The 22,650-nt window shown below is 37.0% G+C and overlaps 1 protein-coding gene across 1 annotated transcript in view; it reads left to right on the top strand.

Moving 5' to 3' along the window:
- Sec6 (Exocyst complex component Sec6) overlaps positions 1 to 22,650 on the top strand; it is a 40,341-nt gene that overhangs the window by 5,103 nt on the left and 12,588 nt on the right. The window contains exons 2-12 of the mRNA XM_067125824.1: positions 209 to 339; positions 860 to 972; positions 2,390 to 2,585; positions 5,947 to 6,079; positions 7,778 to 7,899; positions 8,060 to 8,215; positions 8,679 to 8,804; positions 9,154 to 9,336; positions 13,336 to 13,508; positions 14,713 to 14,830; positions 22,321 to 22,482. Of these exons, the coding sequence (XP_066981925.1) occupies positions 214 to 339; positions 860 to 972; positions 2,390 to 2,585; positions 5,947 to 6,079; positions 7,778 to 7,899; positions 8,060 to 8,215; positions 8,679 to 8,804; positions 9,154 to 9,336; positions 13,336 to 13,508; positions 14,713 to 14,830; positions 22,321 to 22,482 (1,608 nt within the window). The 5' untranslated portion in view covers positions 209 to 213. The remainder of the gene's footprint in view (positions 1 to 208; positions 340 to 859; positions 973 to 2,389; positions 2,586 to 5,946; positions 6,080 to 7,777; positions 7,900 to 8,059; positions 8,216 to 8,678; positions 8,805 to 9,153; positions 9,337 to 13,335; positions 13,509 to 14,712; positions 14,831 to 22,320; positions 22,483 to 22,650) is intronic.

Below are 22,650 nucleotides of genomic sequence, written 5' to 3'. Positions count from 1 at the left end.
CTCCTTACTATTGGTGGGTAATTATGTTTGTAGATGATAAAGTTTTTTGTAAGTTTGTATAATTGTTTTTTCTTAATAGTCTACATTTTAGATCATTTAATTGTTTTTAAATATAAATGTATAGCCTATATAAAATAGTTGCAGTTGTTATATCACATACAATTCTTGATTATGAATACTGTACTGTACTTAATTTCCTATCCTCCAGAAAAGATGGATGTGGGAGAAGCAGAATCAGAGGCAGTTGCCCGTGCAACACTGCTGGTTGCAAATATGCTCCAACGACCTGATCAGTTACAGAAAGTGGATCAGTACAGAAGAAGAGTTCAGCGCAAAAAGGTGAAGTAACTCAAGGGGGGCTGAAATGCTTTTGACTTTTGGTTGCAAATATCCAGATGCACTAAGTATTCTTGATAAATTTTAATAAATGGCACCGTCATTCCATGTCTTGAAACTGCAGTATGTTTAAAGCTGCATATGTTATTATTTAGAATAAGGAAGAATAAAAAGAGCTGGTAAGGAATTTTATCCATTTCAGTTAAGTTCTTATATCTTGACTCCAGAAAGATTCTGAAAGAAGTGATGTTCAGTACAGCATATTGGAGAATATAGTTTGTAGGCAGATTATTGTATACTAAAGGTTAATAACATAAGTTTTCTTCTTTTATGAAAACTTTTCCTCATGAAATTGTTAAGCTGTTTGGATAAAAATATTTACTGTATTTAACACAGATTTAAGTTTTATGATTTATTGAGGTTGTCCTTTTTAGTCTTCATTTGAATATTCATATAGCAGCAGTGTTTCTGTAATACTGTCCAATAATCATGAACTAAATAGATTCTATTTTAATATCAACAGGCATCAGTAGAAGCAATGCTCAAGACTGCCATGCAGAGTCAGCTCGACGGTGTGCGCACTGGTTTGAGTCAACTGCAGGCGGCACTAGTGGATCTGAAGGAGATAAAATCAGGGTGTGTTAAGGGCAATAATCTTTCATTGATGCTTTGCTCTTTTTACATTTATTTATACCCATCTGTAGTTGTGTAAGCTGGTCTGGTCATTGAAGCTTGGTAACAAGGTACAGTGGTTAACTAGTGGCAGGTGAGATTGGTGGTGGGGGGAACCACCCACTCAATCTAGTCTTCAAAGGTGGGTAGTGCCATCAGTGCATTACATGGTGCATTATAGGCATTACTAATAGGTGTTTGAAACTTCCCTTCGGCCTCTAGGCGTACATACTTTTTAGCATTCTACTTTACTTCCATTCCTGCTTCCTTCCTTCAGTTTTCTGTCCAACCTCACTAATTTTTAAATTGCAGTGCCACTGTAGGGATTTCTCCCAGTGAAGCCTTTAGATCCTTGTACTTCATCTCCTTTTTTTTCTGGATCTCGTTTCTTGCTGTCTAGCCACTTCAAGTTCCTTGCTGTGCTGTCGTAAACACTGAATGGCCTAGATTTCATGAAATCATACATCAGCCGTAATGATTTACTGATTCACTGTTGGTCTAAAACGGGTCAGTACAATCTGCAAGGGGATCGTGGTTCGGTGTACTGAATTATGCCAGACCTGCTCTCCCTCTGGATTGCATTTTGGGAATTTAACTCTGATTCCCATGTTATTTAAGACCTTCAAGAAGTGGAGGCGAAGATACAGCTCTGCATTCACCACTGCTTTGTATATTTGACTAATACTCCTTCACCTTTGCCCATCATGAGGTTCATGGTTGGGTTTAAGTTGGAAATGAGGTAAATTTGATGCTGGGTCTCTTGCCAACCACCTTTCACACCCTTCCTAAATGTTAACAACTCTGTTTGCAGTGGCCAGGCAGATGCAGACAAGAGTACTCAACAGAGTATTTATTGAAGTGTCAGGTCTGATAATATTCCCTCTCCATCCTATATTTAACAAGGGATTGGGTAGGGCATTATCATTTAGCCACGGATGATAACATACAGCCTTGTCAACCTCTTGCATTAGGTCCCAGGCTGTATAGGAGTTTACAGCAGTTAGCTTCCTACTCACAACATGAAAGTAATCTTTAACCTCAAGTGCTGATTCTCTCAGAAGTGTTCCACTCATGATTCGTAAGACCAAAATCTAGCATCTGAGGAGTTAATCTCCATATGACTGGTGAAGTTTTGTATCCTAGAGAGATTGTAAATACAAGATAGTCTGCAGCTTTTACATGCACAAATCTGACACTTGTTAACTGCTTTGTTACCAAGTTTCAATGATAGATCAGCTGTTGCTACTAAAGGGGTATCCATATAAAATACTTCATGTTTGTATATCTAGAGGAAATGTAAATTATTCCGAATTTGTGACACTATGGAAAATGTAGGGTTGTATAAATGTTAGTCTAATTTGTGTTGTATTACATCATTCAGATTAACGGAGATGGAGACAAGCTTAGTGAGAGTTCCAGAATTAAGTGAGCAGCTATATGAATGCCGGGAGGAGTATGTTCGTCATTCCCAGTATGCTGCTGCAATGGAAAATTTGAAGCATATTTTTACAGTTCCAGAGTCTGTTGATAAGACACGGAAGTGGATTGCTGAAGGAAAGTTGTTATATGCCCATCAGGTAGGTGTTTTTAGGTTTCATTGGCAGCTTTTAAATACCGTATACTCTGTACAGTAATAGTTTTGTTTAAAAGTGTTCTAAGTTTTTGTTATGGTGCCCCTCTAATTCTCAATAAATTTTTTTAGTAATTGATTACTTATTTTTTCTTGTCTTCTCATGTATGTGACAAAGCTTGTAAGAAATTTATTTTTCAAGAAAACTGTGGATGCTGTTGTCTATAAAAAAAATTGGATGACTGTATATGAAGCATGTTCTAGATACTCCGTTGCTTTTTTTTGTTTCCCTTTGTAACCAAATATATGGGATTTTGAATAGATCCCACAGTTGGTATGGATAAGAATTAGGATTAATGCCTTGCTGTATTCATGATGAATTAAATCAACTGCCTGCATCGCTTATTGTTTTGCTACAGAACTGTCAACCCATCTGGCCACTGTTTGAGTATGGAAATAGCTATTGTTGAAGCAATGCCTACTTTGGATTTCCTATTGATGACTGACCCCTCCCTCCCAGACTTTGTAGATGATGATATTGATAAAATGGTGTTGTTTCTTAAGAGTTTTATGGTCTATCTGCCTAACATTTTAGGCCTGAGTGCCAATAACTGTGTGTCAGCACTGTCAAGCATTAGGTGGAAGTATCCAAGAACACTGCCAACAAGCAGTTGTAGAGGTCATTGGGCATTGGGAATGACCCCATACTTGGGCAAGGTCATTGCTCCACTTTTTGTGTTCAGGAAGAACTTTTCAATTTTACAGGCACTGAGGACAGGTGTCCTTTTACCTTAGGGGTGTTGCTCACTATAGATACTTTCTCCGTTGGATGTGATGACTGCACAACACAGTGTGTAAGCTACTTAAGCTCTGTTAGGACCAAACTGCATCTTGCTTAAGGTTTGCAGTGGTGAAAGGTCAGTCAAATAAAAGGAAACTATTACTCTCTTTCCTTTTCTCTATCTTCTTCCACCTTGCAGCCGATGGCTGTATACATGTTGGTCTGTCCAGGTGTAGGAGAATTACATGTCTGAGCACCATGTCTCTGATTTTTTAGTAGTCAAGAGATGTGACTCCCTCCATGTTATTTTAAACAAGGAATGGTGGGCCATTAGAGCATTATTATCCCTGGTCTACATTTAACTTGGGAAAGGGTGGTTTTCCCACCCACTTTCTTTCACCCTCCTTTTGTTAACTATCTTGTTAGTAAACTCCAGTGACTGGACAAGCTTTTGCAGAAGGTATATCTATATAATAGACTTCAGGTTTGTGTATCTAGAAGAAATCCGAATTATCCTAAAGTGATATAAAAGTAGGAAGTTGTTATATTTATATTTTTTTTCCTTTCATAAAAGTTTAGGAACAGTAGAAAGATTAACCTTTCACTGACTGACGAAAAATGCTTAGCAATAATTTTCTTTGATGAATCTGTGTAATGTTGTGCTATGTGCTACATTAGTGAATTTGGTGTCATTTTAAAGCTGAAGAATTTATCTTTATCTTGAAATGTTTAGAAAGGCCAAAAAAACTAATTTAAAAAATTTTTAAAACCACGCTTTTATTTCAAAATGCACCAAGAAGTATAAAATAAAACTGTCTGTGATCCACTGTATTAATGGTTACTTATGCCCAAACATAAAAGCTTGGGGCATATACTTTCCTAGCTTCCATACAATTCTATACAGACATATTTAAATTGAGAAGTTGCCGAAAGCAAGATTTCACAATTTGGATATATGGGATTAAATCTCTGTGAAAGAATTGAAGGCAGTAAAGTGATTGTTATCAAAGACTTGCATGTAATTTGGTTCTATACCTGGTAAGCTTCCTGAAGAACCACTAAGAGTAGGCTATACACGTCATAGTTAGAATTTGCTTGACAATTCGCATTACTGACGTGAAATTTTATCCATTAAGCTCTTTCCTTACCTATGTTTGTATATACACGTTGCATCAATAAAGTACATTTTCAGTACAATACACGTCTGTATAGAATTGTATGCAAGTTAGGGTATGCACAAACATTGTGCATACCAGAGAGCTTTTTGAGGAAAGCAAGGAAAAGAATGCAAGATTAGGCAAATAGGCGCTCCACGCTTTCATGTTAAGACGTAACCATTAATGTTGTGGATCACAAAATTTTATTTTATGGTTTTTGATGCATTTTGAAATAAAAGTGTGGTTTAAAAATTGTTTTTAATTAGTTTTCTTTGTTATTTTTTATTGTTTGACAGTTGAATAAGTACTGCTTGCATCACCGAGTGACTGAAGCGGTTGCAGAGCTTCATCCTTGCTAGTTTGCACAGTTGTTACGAAAGCGTACAAATCTACTGTCCCAACACTGCATGTTTCACACCTGTGGAAACATAATCCCTTGGCTAGGTGTTTCTGCATACTACTGTACACAACAATAAAACTGCAGTAGTATTTAATTTTTAAAAAATTGAATATTGCATTGTCACCGACTTTGAACATATCCACCAATTCAGGGCGAAATGGGTTTGGTTGAAGTAGGTAAAAAATCATTTGCAAGTTCTAACCCAGACAGACACAAAAAGCAGACAAAGAAGTCAAGTTAAATAAAAGAGTGTAAAAATAAAGTAAACATAAATATCATGAGTAAAAGTTAGCCAAAATTAAGAAACTTGTATTCTAAAAATTCATGATAAATCAATGAAGAGAGATATCTAATAGAAGAGAGATACATGTATCTAATACCTGTTCACACAGTGTAAATGTATGATAAATTGCCCTTCTGATGATATTAAATTCATTACTATTTGAGGCCTGTATGATACCACAGAACGCATTAATAAAATGTAGAATATACTTGACTGGTGAGCGGAATAGTGGTTCAAGTAACTTTTTATTTAAAAAAGATTTGCCATGACAATAACAAGCATCCATATGCTCCATATTTAAATTTCATTGATGACGCTGTTTTACGACTTTTAGCGAATACGCTATGTTGAAAAAATATCTTTCAATGATGACTAAAGTCTTCATCAGAATCTCTGATTAAAAAATAGATGACGACTATAATCGTCATCAGTCTCCATAATGATTGTTTAATGCTTATTGCTTGTTCCTTTAATTTCGATGGCTGCTCTAAGTCAAACTTGATAAGACACATTCTATCAATCAGAGCAATCAATGAATTCAGTTGGAGGGCCAGCTGATGTTTGTAAGAAATGTTACCAGAGCTTGATACTACAATACAGTATTTCTAAAATCCTTGATATACAGTAACTGTATTTTTTACCTTTTTATCTACAGGTATTCTTGTTTATTTAGGAATAAGAATACAGTTTTTAAGTAAATAAAGAGAACTTTTTAAGGTACTCTAACCTCATTTCCATCTCTTTCAGTGCTTGATGGATCTTGAAAATAGCAGAGATGATCTTCTTTTTGAACTTCATAAGTTACCACATCAGAATCCTAATGACACGAGAATGCTTAAAGAATATTTTGCTGATGTTCAGAATTTGTCTGAAGATCTAGGTAAGGAAACTGCAATGCTTCATTTGGTGACAGTTTACAGTTGAAGTTTGAAAGGTACGGTAACCTACTAGTGTGTGGTAAATATAAATTTTTTTTTCTTTTAAACAGCTTTGAATGAACTGACTTGTCTGTAACATACAATCCATATAAACTTCCAGGTTAGCTTGCCCACCATTAACATCTCTGTTTGTTTTAAAAAATTTTAAAAGCATTATAGATTTGTTTCTCATGGTTTCTGTATGTGATCTGTAATTTGTGTATCTTTTTTATTGTTTGTTTGTTCTTACAAGAATACAAACTATCACTTAATGTAGTATTCCTGGCACAAGTTGGAAACTTTCATTGCAGCTTGGTAAAAAGGTGGTTACTGAAACCCAGTAAAGATGTCTTATTATGTTTTGTAGTGACTTGTGTTGAATCTTTCTTTCTCAAATATCTATCTGGCTTGCTTTTTAATATGCATGTAAAAAAAAAAAAAAAAGGTTTTGACAAAGTAGCAGAGATGTGTGAGGTAAGATAGAATGATTTTGTTGCCCCGTAATTGTTTTGCTTAGGCTCTGAGGTCCTGATTTGCCCTAAATGGGGGCATCCTGGTTGGTCTCTCTTCACAATGAAAGCATTGCCAAAAAAAAGTCCAGAAAGGCCAAAAAACTTTTGCCAGTTTTCTCACTGAAAACTCCTCTTCGATAAACTTTTTGTTGTTATATTTTATTTTGTTATGCAAACTTTCTGTTTTTATTTTATTTTGTTAAGCAAACTTTTTATTTTTTTTATTTTTTCCATTCCTTGAGGCTACTGCCATTACTTCTGCACCTCCCCCTTATTCACCCAACCCTTAAGCCAATATTCTGAGTGAATGACATGGACCTCTTTTCCTTGGTAGAATTTTCCTAGCTCATGAGGAGCTTTCATCAATGTTGTCCATGCCACAAGCTCAGGCCTGGGGCTGTATAAGCCTCTGGGGCAGTTTTTGGATAGAGACCTCATGATGAAGACTTGGCTTGTTCAAAGCATGTTGGTGAATTGCACAGCCTATCATTTCAAATCTTTATTCTGAGGGCTGACGTTTGCTTTCACTCTAGTCTGTTCTTAAGTTTATCGTGAAGACTTGGAATCCATCAGTATCTGATGAGATATCTGAGGCTTTTACCTCCTCCCCCAAAATTTTGTTGGGAGTAATGCAGATAAGATGCTTTAGTGTCCAGTGTGATGCTTGCAGTACTATCTGAATAGGACCCAGTATCTTTGGCCCTTCCAACATTGCTTAGGAGGACAGACAAAAAATTTATGATAATTTTGTGTTATTTTCTAGCAGCTTCAGTGCTAGTTGAAAGGATTTATATTTGATATTCACTTCCAGGATACAAAAATACTTGAAAGAAGGTTTTTAATATACTTTCTAGTTTATGAAAGAAGATTTTTAAGATACTTTCTAGTTTACCTTTGAAAATTTCAAATTGAAATTAACAAAATTTAAAGTGAAAACAGTATCAGTATTGGTATGAAGCATATTATTTCTCCATTTATAGAGTTATTGATATATTTTGTATATTTTGTCTCATAAACAGTACAGTATTTCTATTGCCATGTTTATTGCATTTTTAGTTATTGCACAATGACTGTTGACTATTGAAACTTTGGCACCATGTATAAAAGAGGATTCTGCATACTACTATAATTTTAGTGAAAAATTTTCAGGGAAGCAAGTTTGGATTATCTTGCAACGAACTCTTAACACTGTAAGAAAAGAACCAACACAGATTGTAACAGCACTAAGGATTGTTGAGCGTGAGGAACGTGCTGACCAGTTTGCACTACAGGTATTTCTTTTGGCTGTAACTGCAGTACAGTACTGTAGTAGCATTTTTTAATGGATAAATTGCTCATATGTATTCTTGTCTAAAGAATTCACTAACTGAAAATCATAACTTGATAAATTTTTAGCATTTTTATGATTATTAATATACAAATCACCTTCAGAGACAAAAAGGGTCTGGTTTCTTGCCACCTGGACGTCCAAAGAAATGGCGCGAGAAATCTCTTAGTGTATTAGAAGGAGCTGTTGCCCAGCGAATTGAAGGCAACCAGTTTGAAGATAGAGAAGGTAGTAAGAATTGGCTTATCAAACACTTAGAGGTCAGTATACAAAAATTTTTTTTTACATTACACATAATACTGTGTGATAGATGTATAAGGCAGTTACCAGTAATGATATGTAACATAAAATTATAAAGCAAAACATGTTACTTGGATATTGCTGCATGTATTTTATCCAAGATTGTTACTAGAATATGTAAAAGAAAATGGCTTTGGTTATAAAGATTGACATGATTAGATTGAAATGGTGTACAGCAAAGTGACATGGATAGGTCTGGTGTAATTGACAATGGGTTTCAGTGAGGCCTGAGGGCCAATAGGGTAAGTGGGAGTAAGAGAGAGCTATGCAGATAAACATCATTAAATTTTACTGAACATTTCTGTTAAAAACATTAATTTTTTCTTGTCTTTTTTCAGCTATTGATATCTACAGATATTTAGTGGGTCTTTGCCACTCCTAGAAGTCTATTTAATCTACCAATTACTTTTATTTTTTTTCCAGGTCATCCGGTTGCTTTTACTTGAAGACATGAAAGTCATTAGGTCTTTGTGTGTGCCTTGCTTTCCTCCTCATTATGATATCACAAACCGCTATGTACAGATGTATCACAAAAGTTTGGCAGCACATGTAAGTAGAGTATAGGTTTAGACGGTTAAAAACCCTTATTTCATAAAATGTCTTATTTATTTTTATTTTTACGGAAGGGTGTACAAGTCTTTCAGTTAAATTAATGTTTATTTTCCTTTTCCTTGAATGTCATTTAGATAAAGTGTTTCATTCATAAAAAGTTATTTACTGTAGTTCTTTCACTTGTGAATAAATGAGTATTGTATGCATAAAATTACAAATCTTTCTTGGGTGTACTGTGAGTTCTGTTATTTATGCTGATCATTTGTAGTCAGTCATTAATGTAATTGACAAAACTAGTCATTAATATGTTTGTATGATATATAATCAAATTCCTGTATAATTACAGCTCATAGAATTGGTTGATTGTGGTTTAGAAGACAATGAATATGTCTCATTACTTTCCTGGGTTCTAAATGTGTATGGAGGAAAAGAACTGATGGGGCATCCTACGCTCAATATAAATGTGGCTAAACTCGGACCTTTGCTGGACAACAAGGTCTTAGATGATCTTATATCCAAATACCTTCAGGTAAGGACATATCAGAATTCTTAGAATAAGAGTATGTTTATTGATGTTACTTGAAGTTTCATTGAACAGATACATGGACAACTAATAATACTGGTTGCCTTAAGTATTGTTTGTTTCTCTGGCAGGTAAGTTTTTGATATTTTGTCACATTTTTATATTTCCCCAATTACTGATTTCATAACAGTATTTGCAGTATCAGAAAATTGATTTTATAAAATATTTTCTCACTGATAGGTTGTATGAATGGGTTGTGATCAATATACAAGAGATTTATCATTAGTGGTTTATTAATTCATGCAGAGGGCCATAAGTGTTCTCATTGCCTGTACTTGCCATTGTCAGGACCATCTTAAGGCATGGTCACAAAGGGCAGTTGCCCAGTTGCCCCATGATTTTAAGGTCCCATGTTATATTGTTCAAGTGAGATGTTTTGGCAGAGTGGATAGTCACTGCAACGTTGTTTTAAAGGAGTATTCCCAACATGAGCTAGAAATGGCTGTTTAAGTTTAGAAACAATGTGGATTACTGGTGGTAGGTGGATTAGTGGTGAGGTTCCCCCCCTCACATGTTGGAACCCAGCACTTTTTTGTGGCTGCCCTTGTTTGCTTGATTTCCGGCTACAGTTGTGTGATACAGGATGTATGTTTTTCAGAAGAACGAAGGTTTGAATGATATGCATACATGTAGGATATGAATGACTGTTTGGTTGTTTCATGTCTTCTTTTGCTGTTGATCCTCTCTTTTTGCTATTATTTGGAGGGATATGGTCTACAGTCCTGAGTGTGTTGGGTGATGTCTTTTGCAGTGGGAGAGTTAATGCAAGAAGCATAGGAAGGCCAAAAAATTTTTCCAGAAATCTTCAGAGGGGACCACTCCCCCTTTGACATCACTAAACCATTTAAGTCCCTTTCTGCTTTTCCTGCTTGTTCTTCCCTGCTTGGTGTGATGTGGTATATGCATGGAAAGGTGGCCTAGCAAATGCTCTTCAATATTGAGTGTAGCTGCCAATGCAGCTGTTTCACCTGGTGAGACCCCTGTGCATTGTTGAATGTTCCAAACATGGCAACAGTGAGTCTCAAGTACCTCAAGTCGCCTAGTTTTGATATTCCAGATGACTTGTCATTCTCTGCCCGTTGTATTTGGCTAAGAGGTCCAGTGCTGATGTTGCTGCTCATGCCCAGGAGGCCAACTTATTTTCCTGTTGCAGTCTTTCCTGTAGGAGTCTTTGCTCCCTTCCTACCTTAACCTCATCTGTTGTCATCATTGGAGAGAAGAGTGATCATTTGGGCTGGAGTAAGGTGAGGAAGCAGAAGGACGCTACTTACCCCTATTCCTCCTCTACTTCTTGTACCCTTCTTCCTCTTGAAGGAAGAAATAGTAATCTTGGAAATTACCTCACAAGCAGTAAAAAAACTTTCCTTGAATATCTTCCTTCCCAAAGTCAGACAGCAGTGTTTTCTGATATGTGCATGGGACATCTGTCTTAGGTTGACCCTGGGCCCCTCAAGTGTCTTTGTGATCCCTTATCTTACAGCTCATTTTGGGACAAGAGGACTGCCATGGACTCTTGCTTTTCCATAGGTCTGGCAGGGAGAGGAGGCACTACCGTAAGTCTTCCAAATTCACATTCTCAAGACCTTGGTTGTGGGGATTGAGGGTTCATGTTCAACAGGGCTCAGTGGTATGGTGCTTCTGAGCACCATGGGAACTGCTGTATTTGTGATTGTGCTCCTTCCCAAAGCATGCTTAGTTTATTTGGGCCTTTTGGTCTGTGCTTGCATGATAGCACTGATGGGTGCTCACCCAAACCTTTTACTTATTTGGCTATGACCAATCACTGGGAATTGTCATGTTTGGTTAACTATGGTTTGGATTGTGCTCGCTCCAGTCTAGTGTCAATTTCAACTTGTTGTTTTACAGTTGGCATTAGTAGGTCTGATTGTCCTTGGCTTTGGTTCCCAGAGTGGTCGCTGGGGCAGATTGGTGTCTGTTGCCCACCTTCAGTTTGTGAGGAATTTATTAGACCCGAGAGTCCTTCTCTAACAGAACCCATGCAGGCCAAGTTGGCTCATTTGTAAGTGCAGTGATCTTGGGGAGGCAAACTTGGCACATTCATCAAACAGATCTCACTGGTCAAATGAACATAAGACCATCATTTTGACTGGTGTGTTCTCAGTTTGCTAGAAGGGTCATGAAACACGTGAACAACCTGATCCATGGAGCAGAAGGTTCCTTGGCTCTAAATACTTCATCAAGTTGCTTCTCCTTCTTCTGATGTGAACGGAAGTTTCATGCACCAGAAGGTGCAAAGACCTCTCTTTCAGTCTTCATAGTTAGGAGTCTTGGTCCCATTGTGGTTCGACCTTTGGTTAAACACACTTACTAGATAAACACAAATGTCATCCACGTTGCTTGCTACATGTATGGTATGTTAGTAATGGGTTTTTATCCAATTGCAAACCATTGACTTAGCTTTATCTTTAATTTTAATTCGTAAGGCAAAGGTTTGTATTTCAAAACATAAAATTTATTTTAAAAAAAATTATTTTTCTGGCACTCCTATAAAGAAATGATGGGAAAAACAACAACTTTATTGTATGTTTACGTAATAATTACTATACTGTATAGGTTTTTTTATTTGAAGGATAATGGAATGTTCAGGTAAATGCTCTTTTTATAACCCATGCCAAAATGAAAAAAGAATGAGGAAAGATTATAGGAAATGTGGTAGATGGAAATGTGAGAAAATTCCCAGACATAGCTTGAGAGGAAAAGAAGCTTCACCAAGTCAAGAGTTCCAGAGACACTGGATTTTTGCAGAGTAAATACTTCATTAGTTACTTTAATGTGGGTTGTGATGACATGATGTTAACATGGCCATTTGGTAGGTTTAGTGACTCATTCATTGCAGATAAACTGGTGAACTGATAATCTTTGGTTTATTTTTGTCAAAGAAGTGCAGCAAACTATAACAATTCATATAGGCATAGATAACCCTAGCTTAAAGCCTTAACCACTGAGATTGAGAAAATGCTCATAACCAAAATGCTTTTATACAAAAAGTTTGTACATCCTCTCTTGTGATTTCAGTTGCAAAATATAATTTATATTGGTCTTAAATATTTTCGGACATACTTAATCAGTTCCTGTGTAATTACAAATTTTAATCTGTTCTCACAACTGCAAACCAGATGAAGTTACTTGATCTTTACAGATGAACTAAGTCATTGTGATATATATAATTTTCCTTCTAAGTCTGCTGATATGATGTCAGAAAGCCTGTAAATTGTGATTAAAGTTTTTCAAATGTACTTTCCATCACTTTTCTTCAGTAGATTAATGGTGGTCCCAGACAAACAACTCTCTTGACACAAGATTGTGTGCAGTACTAATTTTCTTTCATAATTGTTTCATCAGTGTTATTCAAAAAGTATTTATTATGTTCCACAGACAATCACATTTTTGGAGCAGTGCTGAGAACTGGGCAAAAATTTGTCTTAATAGTGCCCATCAGAGAGGGAAAGAAAAAAAAAGACTGAAATTTGTAGCTTTTTGTATGGTTTTATTGATCTTTTATTCATGGTATCCTACCTAGTATCCTTATGTAGTGTCTTAAATGAAAAGGAAAAGGATGAGGCATAATCCCAAAGAAAATGTTGGACTTCTTTTTCATAGTGAAAGTTTTGGGAGATAAGAAAAATCAAAGCAGGAAGAGAAGAGATTGACTACTGAAGGAAATAGCAAATTCAGTGGTCATGTGACTGCTGTTTTCCCAGAGTAAATGTATGTAGGAGTGCCCTGCAATCAGACAAAATTTGAGCATATTTCACATATTTTTATCCTTACTTTTAGCTCATTATGCTGATGAGTATCATAGCAAAAGAGGGTCAGTAACCTTGACCAAATTTTAAGAATGTTTATTGTCATGACCATCCTGTTTGCTAAGACTAAAAATGTTTTGATTTCATTACTTGCATTTCATGATATTCATTTTCACAGAATGTCAACACAAACTATGACTCCTGGATGGCAAGAGCACTTGAACTGGAGGAGAAAGAATGGTACAGATCTGAACCTCCTCAGCAAGACTCAGATTCTCACTATAAAACAGAATTGCCACAACTTATACATGACATGGTTAAACAGAATCTGGATGTAGCAGCAACAATCAGGTGAGAAATACAGAGCTGTAAAGTAGTTCTTCTGGTGTGACAATGGTCAATTCAGGTTACATGGTAAAGATTTTCATTTACCTTACATTTTATTTACCACAGTAAATTACAATATAGATAAAGGTTTAGTGGATACAGTGAACGTATGATTATATGAATTGGTTTGTGTTAGTTTAGGAATTAACTAAGGAAAATAGTAATTGCATCTTTTACAGATTTTAATTAAAATTCTTGCTGGAGTTGGAATGTGGTTGAAATTTGTAAAAAATTATTTCATAAATCTCAAATAGAGTTTTACCCTTGATTTCAGTAAATATGTAGCTGGTCTGGTCATTACAGGCGAGTGAGGGGATGGGGGAACTCATGCTTTCATATCACATATGCCATCAGTTTCTCTGGCACATCTTTTCTGATATAGTACAGGGATGCCAGGCTTTATTGGAGGTTGAGGATTCCACCTTCCCCTGCTCATACACTTATACCAGGAAGCTGGCTTTTCATGATAGTGATGGACCATCCCTCCAGTCTTTCATCTTTGGCTTGAAATGTTAGGGAGTTGGCAGAGATTTATAACCTCGTGTTGTGATTAATTCACAACAGTGCCAGTCATGTTTTTGTAAGGAACTTCTCACCTTAGGAGTAAGCCTCCATATAAAGATAAAAGCCTGTTTCTTTGTAGAAGCAAATCCAGTTCAGGATGATTTAAATTTTTCTTAGATATTCAGAGCTGTAATAATTTATCTTAATTCCATCTCAAAATACCCTTGCATGTGTCCATGTCACCAAAGTAAAAAGTGATGTGTTAGTGACAGGAGAAAGGAAAGCACTCCATTCCTCACTTACCTGCCATACTCCATCCCTCACTTACCTGCCACCATTAACCACCTTGTTACTAAGCTTCAGTGAATGGACTAGCTGGCTGTTGCCAAAGGTGTATCCCTACAAACCTTAGGTTTGTATATTTAAGAAAAATGCAAATGATCAAATCATATTGTATGATGTGATGTCTATCTTAAAAATTATGAGGGTAGCACTCATATCTGGATCTTGAAAGAATTATTATTTGCAACAAATAGATTTCTGTATGAAACCTTTGAAGAAAATTGTTCAGAGTTAGTTTTGATGGATGAATCTTATGCATTAGTCAGTATTAATATTATTTGCATTATAAGCATATTTAATTTGTGTTTTCTTCTTCTATTAGTTCTGAAGTACAAGTTCAGGTCCTGATATCCAGCTTGGCTCAGATTCGTCTTTTCGCTTCAAAGTATGAAGCAGCTGTTACTCGATACAAGGAAACATATTATAGCGACAGATCACAGGTTTGTTTTTATTTATTTATTTCTTTTTGCAGTAAAATGTATGTTTCTTTTGCTTGTCAGATTTAAACTCTTTGTTACCCATGGATACAGAGAACTTACCACACATTTTATTATGTACAGTACTTGATTTTGGCCTCATTACAGTATTGTCAAGCACTTTGAGACAACCAAGTCAAATATTCACAGGACTAGGATGAGAAGTATATTATTAGAGAGGGTAAAAAATTACAGCCAGAAAAGATTAAGGTTGGTCTGCCAAATGGGAGGAGAGCCAAGGGAACAAGTGAAAAGTAGAAAATAGAAAGCTGGAAAGAAATGTTTGGGCAAAGAGACACTCATCATCATGCATAATTTTGGTCAGCTTTGCCCTTTATACGTTTAGATGTCAGATGGACAATGGATAGGGCTTTTATTGTTATTTAATATATACTGCATTGCATTTAAACAAATGTTTTAGTACATTAATGTTATCCGAAATTTGTGAGGCATTATTTTTTGTTTTTATTCAGGATATTACATTAAAGAACATTGTACCTCTGGCAACAATTTTTTCTTTAAATTAGATGGTTTGTTTATGTTGCAGATGTTTAGTAATTAGATGTTTGTCAGTGGTTACACACTGAGAGACAGGTCTCATTGTATAACTCATGTCATATGGACCTGGAAATTAAAAATTTTAATTAAAATTCTCTTTATCTAGGGAGAAGAGCTACCATGTGTAATGGTATAAAACCTTCCCTTCATTTCAGCAGGGAATGTTAAGAAAAAAATCTTTAATTTTATTGAAACATATTTTTCATATAAGTAACTTACCAAGTAATTACATAGCTAATGTTTCTACCTCACGCGGCAACTTTTTAAAAAATTTGCGGTAGCGCTTTTATGTTTTGTGTAGGTGACAGGCCCCGTCCACTATCAGAGAACACGGGAAACAAACCAGCAGGTAGGCTCAGTTTGTTTTTGCCAGTTCTGGTGCTCGCACTGGTACCATTTGCAGCAGCTTTTTTTGATGGTTTATTCAGTTGTCTTTGCAGTTTTTGGTGAAGTACAATTACTTTATTTTGGTAGCCAGCAAGCTTTGGATAGTTTATTATAAGTTTTTGTGTTAGTTCCCTAGTTTTTGCTGAATTATGTCTGATTCTGGCAATTCGAATACAGTATTCGCTATTGCAGTGAAGGGTGTAAGACTGGGCTAACAAAGGCTTGTTATGATCCTATTTTGATCTGTTGCAAATGTAGGGGGCAAGAGTGTAGCATGGAGAAAGCTTGTAATGAATGTTCCTCATGGGGTAGTAAGCAATGGAAAACCCTAAAGTCTCACTTAGACAAATTAGAGAGAGACAGGAAGTGAAAAGCGGCTCCTAGAGCCGAGTAGTTCAGAGGCTAGCCCTATTGCTCTCCCTACTACTCCTTTTCATACTTTTTCTCCTATTCCTTGCCCTCCTACTATTCAACCTCCTACTCCCATGCCTGGCTCCCTTGCTTCCGACCCTAAATACCATCGCCAGTCGTGAATCCAGGTTTGATAAAAAGATGAACCTTGTGGTAAGTACAGTGGCAGAGTTAGGAGTATCACTCAATAATGGAGAGTGTTTGTGGAGAAAGTGATGAGTGAGAGTGTAGTGCAAATAGAGGAGGTGGCTATCTGTCCCAACGATCCTCCTAGACCAAGGTCCTTGTCCTGCTCCCCTGAACCTGGGAGAAGGCATATCGAAAGTCCAAGAGAGGCTGTTGGGGTTTGCCCACGGTTAGTCACCCCCTCAGCTGCTCCTGTTGCACAATCCCAGATGTCGGCAGACAGCCGTTGGAAAGGTGTCTTTGGAGGTGCATCAGTTATCTTCAAGCTCTTCTGATGACTCCAGTGCAGACAGGAGGTGGCAAAAATGGTACTTAGACTCTTCCCAACCGCTTAAGCGCCCTTCCAAGGATGATGGTCGCCATCCAGATCCACTTCCCATTAAGCGGTATAAAGAGCCTAATACAGTACCAGCCCTCAGCCTTCTTGTAGTTATGCTATGGACCCTTTTGTCCCTGCCAATATCTAGCAACTTTCACTTTTGTCTACTTGGGACAGTCCAGAGGCCTTCCCTGCTGAACGCCCAACGGCTGAGTGTCCTCACCTGGCTCCAAAGCACCCAGTGACGACAAAGCGCCCGACGTCCGCTGCTAAACGTCTGGCACCACTTCCGAACACTTGGCACCACTTCCTGAAAGCCTGGCACCACTTCCCAAGCACCCGGTGCCACTTCCTGAGTGCCTGGTGCCACTTCCTGAGTGCCTGGTGCCACTTCCTGAGTGCCTGGTGCCGCTTCCCAAGTGCCCAGCGCCACTTCCCAAGCACCCGGCGCCACTTCCTGAGCACCCGGCGCCAGCTCTTGAATACCTAGCACCCGCACCCAGGAGTTCTCCTCTTCAGTCTACTCAGAGACCAAGGTCTCCTTCACCTTTGCCTTTGGATAATGACAAGCTGACTCTGGCTCCTATTAAGTAGCAGTTAGCCACAATTATGGACTTATTAAAGAAAGCTCCCTCTGCTCCCAAGACTTCTCAGGATGCTGTCCTGTCCCTGGTCTCCTCAGAAGAGGAAGAGGTCAACCAAGAACCTGCTCCTCCTTTGGCCTATGCAGCTTTATTGTGGTATCTTTTGGCAAATTTTCCCACCTTTTTTGCCCCAGCTGCCCCGGTCTCATCAGCTTCAACCTTTTTAATGAGGAATCGACCAGACGACAGTACAAGACTTCTCAAAAAGTCCTTCAAAGAGATCGGAGACTGGCTTTTGGATAAAGGGAGCAAGACAAAGCATCTTTTGCCTTTCCTCCCTCTCGCTTGATCCGCAGGAGGTACTTATCCTACTTGACTGGTGAAGCCCCTTCTTTGGGAGTTGCTGCCTCCTCCCAAGGGGACTTCGCTGGCCTTATCAGCCCTTCTCGCCGTTCTGTGTTTTCTTTGTGTAAGATAGTGTTCTCTTTGCAGAACTTGACTATTTAGTTAAAGATATTTTTAAGGTGTTTGAAGTCTTTAGTTTTCTGGACTGGATGGTGGGCGCACTCGCTAAGAAAATAGAAGACTCCAGGATCTAACAGGAGATATTGCCTTGGACTGGCTCGGGGTTCTGTCCTTTACCGACAAAGCCATTAGAGATGGCTCTCTAGAGTTTTCTGCTCTATTTACATTTGGTGTTCTGAAGAAAAGAGAGCTCTGGTGCTCCTTTACTTCTAAGGGAGTCACCCAGACTCAGAAGTTGGCCCTTTTGTTCTCGCCTCTGGACTAGCACCACCTGTCTCCTCAGGACACAGTAAAGGGAATTGCATCAGATTTACAGAAAAAATGTACACAAGACTTGTTAGCTCAGTCGTCCAAGCATCCCAAGGATTCGTCCGCTTTTCAGACCAGGACTTCTTCACTCCTCCAGCAGCAGCCCTTTCGTGGAAGTAGGCCTAGACCACAGTTCAGGTTTTGTGCAAATGTCTGATTCACGACCAGGTCCATTAAGAAAAGCTCTGCCAAGACAGTGTCTAAAAAGTTAGAAGGAAGCCTTCATGCACCTGTAGGAGCCAGACTTCTGGAGTTTCGGGCAAAGTGGCTGGTACGAGGAACAGAACCTTGGATTGTCAAAGTTTTGAATGAGGGCTGTGTCATCCTGTTCCTGGAGAGCCCCCATTGGCCACTTCTCCCACCACTTTAACAGCGTACTCAAAAGGCTCCGAGAGACATTCGGCCCTTCTGGAGGAAGTTTCCTCTCTCATCCAGAAGAGGGCCACAGAGGAAGTTGAGAACACCAGCACAGAGGGATTCACTGTAATTTCAATGCAGTAATTTCATTGTGGTAATTTCATTGTAGTAATTTCATCGCATAGTAATTACATATTAGACATTTTCATTGCCATGGAATTACATTGCAGTACATTACATTGTCAGTAATTTCATCACTTGTTTTTTCATCGCAAGGTAAAAACATCACAGAACAATGTTTATTTTGAAAAAATGTAAAGATATTCAAAGGAAAAACATCACACCTCAAAATATAAAAAGGTACAAAAAGGTGATAATCATTAAACATTATTTATTCATCCTCTAATACAAACTAATACATGTTATTATGTAACAATATGTAAAGAAATTCAAAGGTAAACTAAAAAAACAAAATTTATTCTAAAAAAAGACATTTAAACGGATGTCATCAATACTCAAAAAGACAAATTATGGGCAATTCCCCTTAGATAGTCCAGTAGTTTGCGAATTTCTAAGTCATTGACTATGTTTTGGATTCTTCTGGTACCATCCTTATATTTTTTTTATGAGGAGGAATGTCTGAACCAGCCCCTGGTAGCAGTAACAAGCTACCAGTAGTGATTAAATACTGGTGAAGCAGGAAATCAGACAAACAGAGCAGTCTTTGACAATGAAAATACTGTATCATACATGAATGGAATAATAAAATTTTGGCAAGAATCAAAAAAAGCACATCCAGTGCAGCAGAAAGCATGTTATAAGATAACAAACTAATTGTACAGTTATGATACACAAAAGCTCAATAAGTTGTATTGAAAACATTGATGTGCTATAACAAAAAATTCAGTCATCTAATCTTGAAAATTCATGAGGATCATTATCAAAGCCTAAAGACTCATTATTACTGGTGCTGGTATCACTGTCTTCAAATAATACATGTTGTTTTAATACTACTCGTTGCACTACAGTACCCTTATTGGTATCAATACCAAATACTGAACACAAAATGGCAACATTGGCACTTAAATTTAAATACATGTACCTGTACTTGACTTTCCCATGTGAAAATACTGGTATGACATAGTAAGTAAAGCACTTCAAGAATAATAGTAATAATAATAATGATGATGATGATGGTACTAAGTAAATTCCAGTAATATTACAGTTTTTGTATTATGGAGTCTGGCTAGGTATGAGTACAGTACTTGCATTTTATATCAGCTGGGTAAACATTAGCCTACCAGATACCTCAGCTCCACACTTAAAATCTGGGTAATATTTTTTGAGCCATGTTTTGACAAAAAAAAATTACTGTATTTTCATTTTATTTTTGACTAAATAAATTTTTTATGATATAAAAATGATTTACTAATTCTTAAATATTAATAATAATGTAAATACAGCAAAATGTCAATAAAATGTTAAAGTAAAATCCCTCAAAATCACAAAACAGCTGTTTCCACATTTGTTTGTTTAACCAGTGTAAACATACCTCAGTTTACACCCCCCTGCTCTCTCTCTCTCTCTCTCTCTCAGTACATACATAATCTTTAATGAAAAACAGCAAAACATCAGTAAAATGTTATTTCACTTACAGAATCCATTTATACTGTATTATTATAGTGATCTGTTATCATTGTAATATATATAAAAAAAACGATCGACCTAACATTTGTAATTGTTTTACCGATATAAACATACCTCAGTTCTCTCTCTCTCTCTCTCTCTCTCTCTCTCTCTCTCTCTCTCTCTCTCTCTCTCTCTCTCTCTCTCTCTCTTCATGACGACACGCTATTGGCTGGAAGGGTTAGAGGTAGCCAGTCACACAGCAGGGTACCAGCTTTCCTTGATGCTAATTGGCTTGTAGCACAACACACTATTGGCTGGAAGGGTTGGAAGCAGCCAGTCACACAGCAGGGTACCAGCTCTCCTAGTTGCTGATTGGCATGTAGCTCGGATGCTTTGTATATGTACTGTTATTAGTGTATTAAATATTTTTAATGTGCATATGTATTTTTGTTCTCTCTCTCTCTCTCTCTCTCTCTCTCTCTCTCTCTCTCTCTTAATGAGACATGAATTACTGTACCATAGATATAAAAATATGAAACTAGAACTAAAACTCCAAGAAGTTCATATGCAGTGCATCACCAACTTATGGCAGATTCAGTGGTACAGCTCTTTTTTTAGTGCCGTTAACGGCGTTTTACAGTACTGTAACTTGATGTTGCTTCTAGTTACAGTGCTGGAAGCGCCGGTGATGGCACCAGTGGTAAGAATAGGCATCAAGTTAACGGTGCTTATGGTACTGTAACTTGGTGCAACATCAAGTTGCAGCATCATAACTTCATGCAACAAGTTATGGCACTGTAAGCGCCGATAAAGCACTGATAACATATGTATATACAGTACCCACATGATTTACGTAATCTTAAATTTTTCATTATTTCACAATGTATACTGTACCGTATTTTTTAACTGTTCCTTTTATGTAGTTGTGAATTACCAATGTGTCCGCTATAAAAGAAAATGGGATGGCCTGAATATTGTATGAGAGAAAATGGCTGTGCCTGAATATAGGGGTAACTTGTTTAGTTTTCACACGTAGCTGTAAGCCATATATTTTTAAGGGTAATGTTGTAAGATGGCTTTGAAATGATATATATTAAAGCATTTTAGGATGATAGTTATAAAGTATATTTGGTGTTTGAACTATTAAAATAGGCAGTTATAAACATTTTAGTTTAAGGTATATTTGGTGTTTGAATTATTAAAATAGTCAGTTAAAAGCATTTTTAGAGACAGGTAACAGGATATAGTGGATTTTGGCTATTCGCAGGTGGTTGTGGTCCCTAACCCCCGCAGATATGCGGTGTTTACTGTATATATAAATTCAGAGATATTTTGTCATGCCATTTGTATTCTTTAAAAAAATAAGATAAAATTATTGAGATTTACAAGTGCTTTGAGGTGTAATTCTATTACTTAATTAGTCAACTTTAGTTACCTAATGTAGTGTTTTGAACTTACATTTTTTCACGTTAAAGGCCTTTAGTGTTTTCTGTCATCAGGTGTTTTCATAGATCTTTTATAACTCTAGATTAGCCATTCATTTATCAGTTTTAGCATGATTGTTTTTCCTGCTGCAGTATTTAATTCCATTCAGAGCTTATGTGCCATGAAGTTCATGTACCACATATAAAATTACATGATAAAGCTTTTGAATACAGTACTGTATTATGAAACTCCCTGCAGGTGGCATCACCTATACTGTAGTGTGCTTGTACTGCAAATTCTAGGTGACACTAATGTTTCCTGGTAGTGCCCCTTTGACCCCCAGCTGCAGTATTATCTGAATAATACTTAAATCCTTTGAGCCAGCCTTGGGAGTCTGGAAGTGGGATTCAGTAGTCTCATTAAACTGCTTAATAATAATAAATAACTCTACTTGAACGTTTTAGTATTAAACACAATTTTCCTATAAAACCTGTTCAGGAATTTTACTCTAGATATGCTGAAATCCACAGCTTGAGGCAGTGGAGAACTGAAACCAACCAACTTTAGAAAAAAGTAACATATTGATACTGAACTTACTAATGCAATATACTGTATGTGATATCATACACTACATCATGTGAAATAACAGAAATCATAAGTCTCTTGAATTGAAAAAAAAACAGTAAAACAAAGTAAAACTCAAGATGTTATGAATGATTTTTAAAAAGCTGACTGTTGAGCATGGTTTTTTTGTCTCTTTACAGATTCAGTATTTCACCACATACATAATTGCTTTAGCTAACAGCTGTCAGGCAATAGTAGATGTTGTGGTTACTGTAAAATCACAGTTTTGGAAGCCAGGTGGATCTCAGCAGAATGATGGAAAGATTGCTACTGAGTTTGATGCACTTCTTACTGTATATCAGGTAAAGTGAACTTTGTTCAGTTGATAGGTAATATGCTTTAGAGACCCTATTGACCTTAATCCTGAAATAATTTTATGCATAAAATAGTTTTCAGATTGCGTGAAGATATTATGCACCAACATTACAAGTACTGTACATTTGTACAGTGTAAAAAATATGCTTTATACT

This window comes from Macrobrachium rosenbergii, chromosome 23 (assembly GCF_040412425.1).
Source record: "Macrobrachium rosenbergii isolate ZJJX-2024 chromosome 23, ASM4041242v1, whole genome shotgun sequence".
NCBI classification, from domain to species: domain Eukaryota; kingdom Metazoa; phylum Arthropoda; class Malacostraca; order Decapoda; family Palaemonidae; genus Macrobrachium; species Macrobrachium rosenbergii.
Note: the sequence above shows the minus strand (reverse complement) of the source record. Positions and strands in the feature narration are given on the sequence as shown.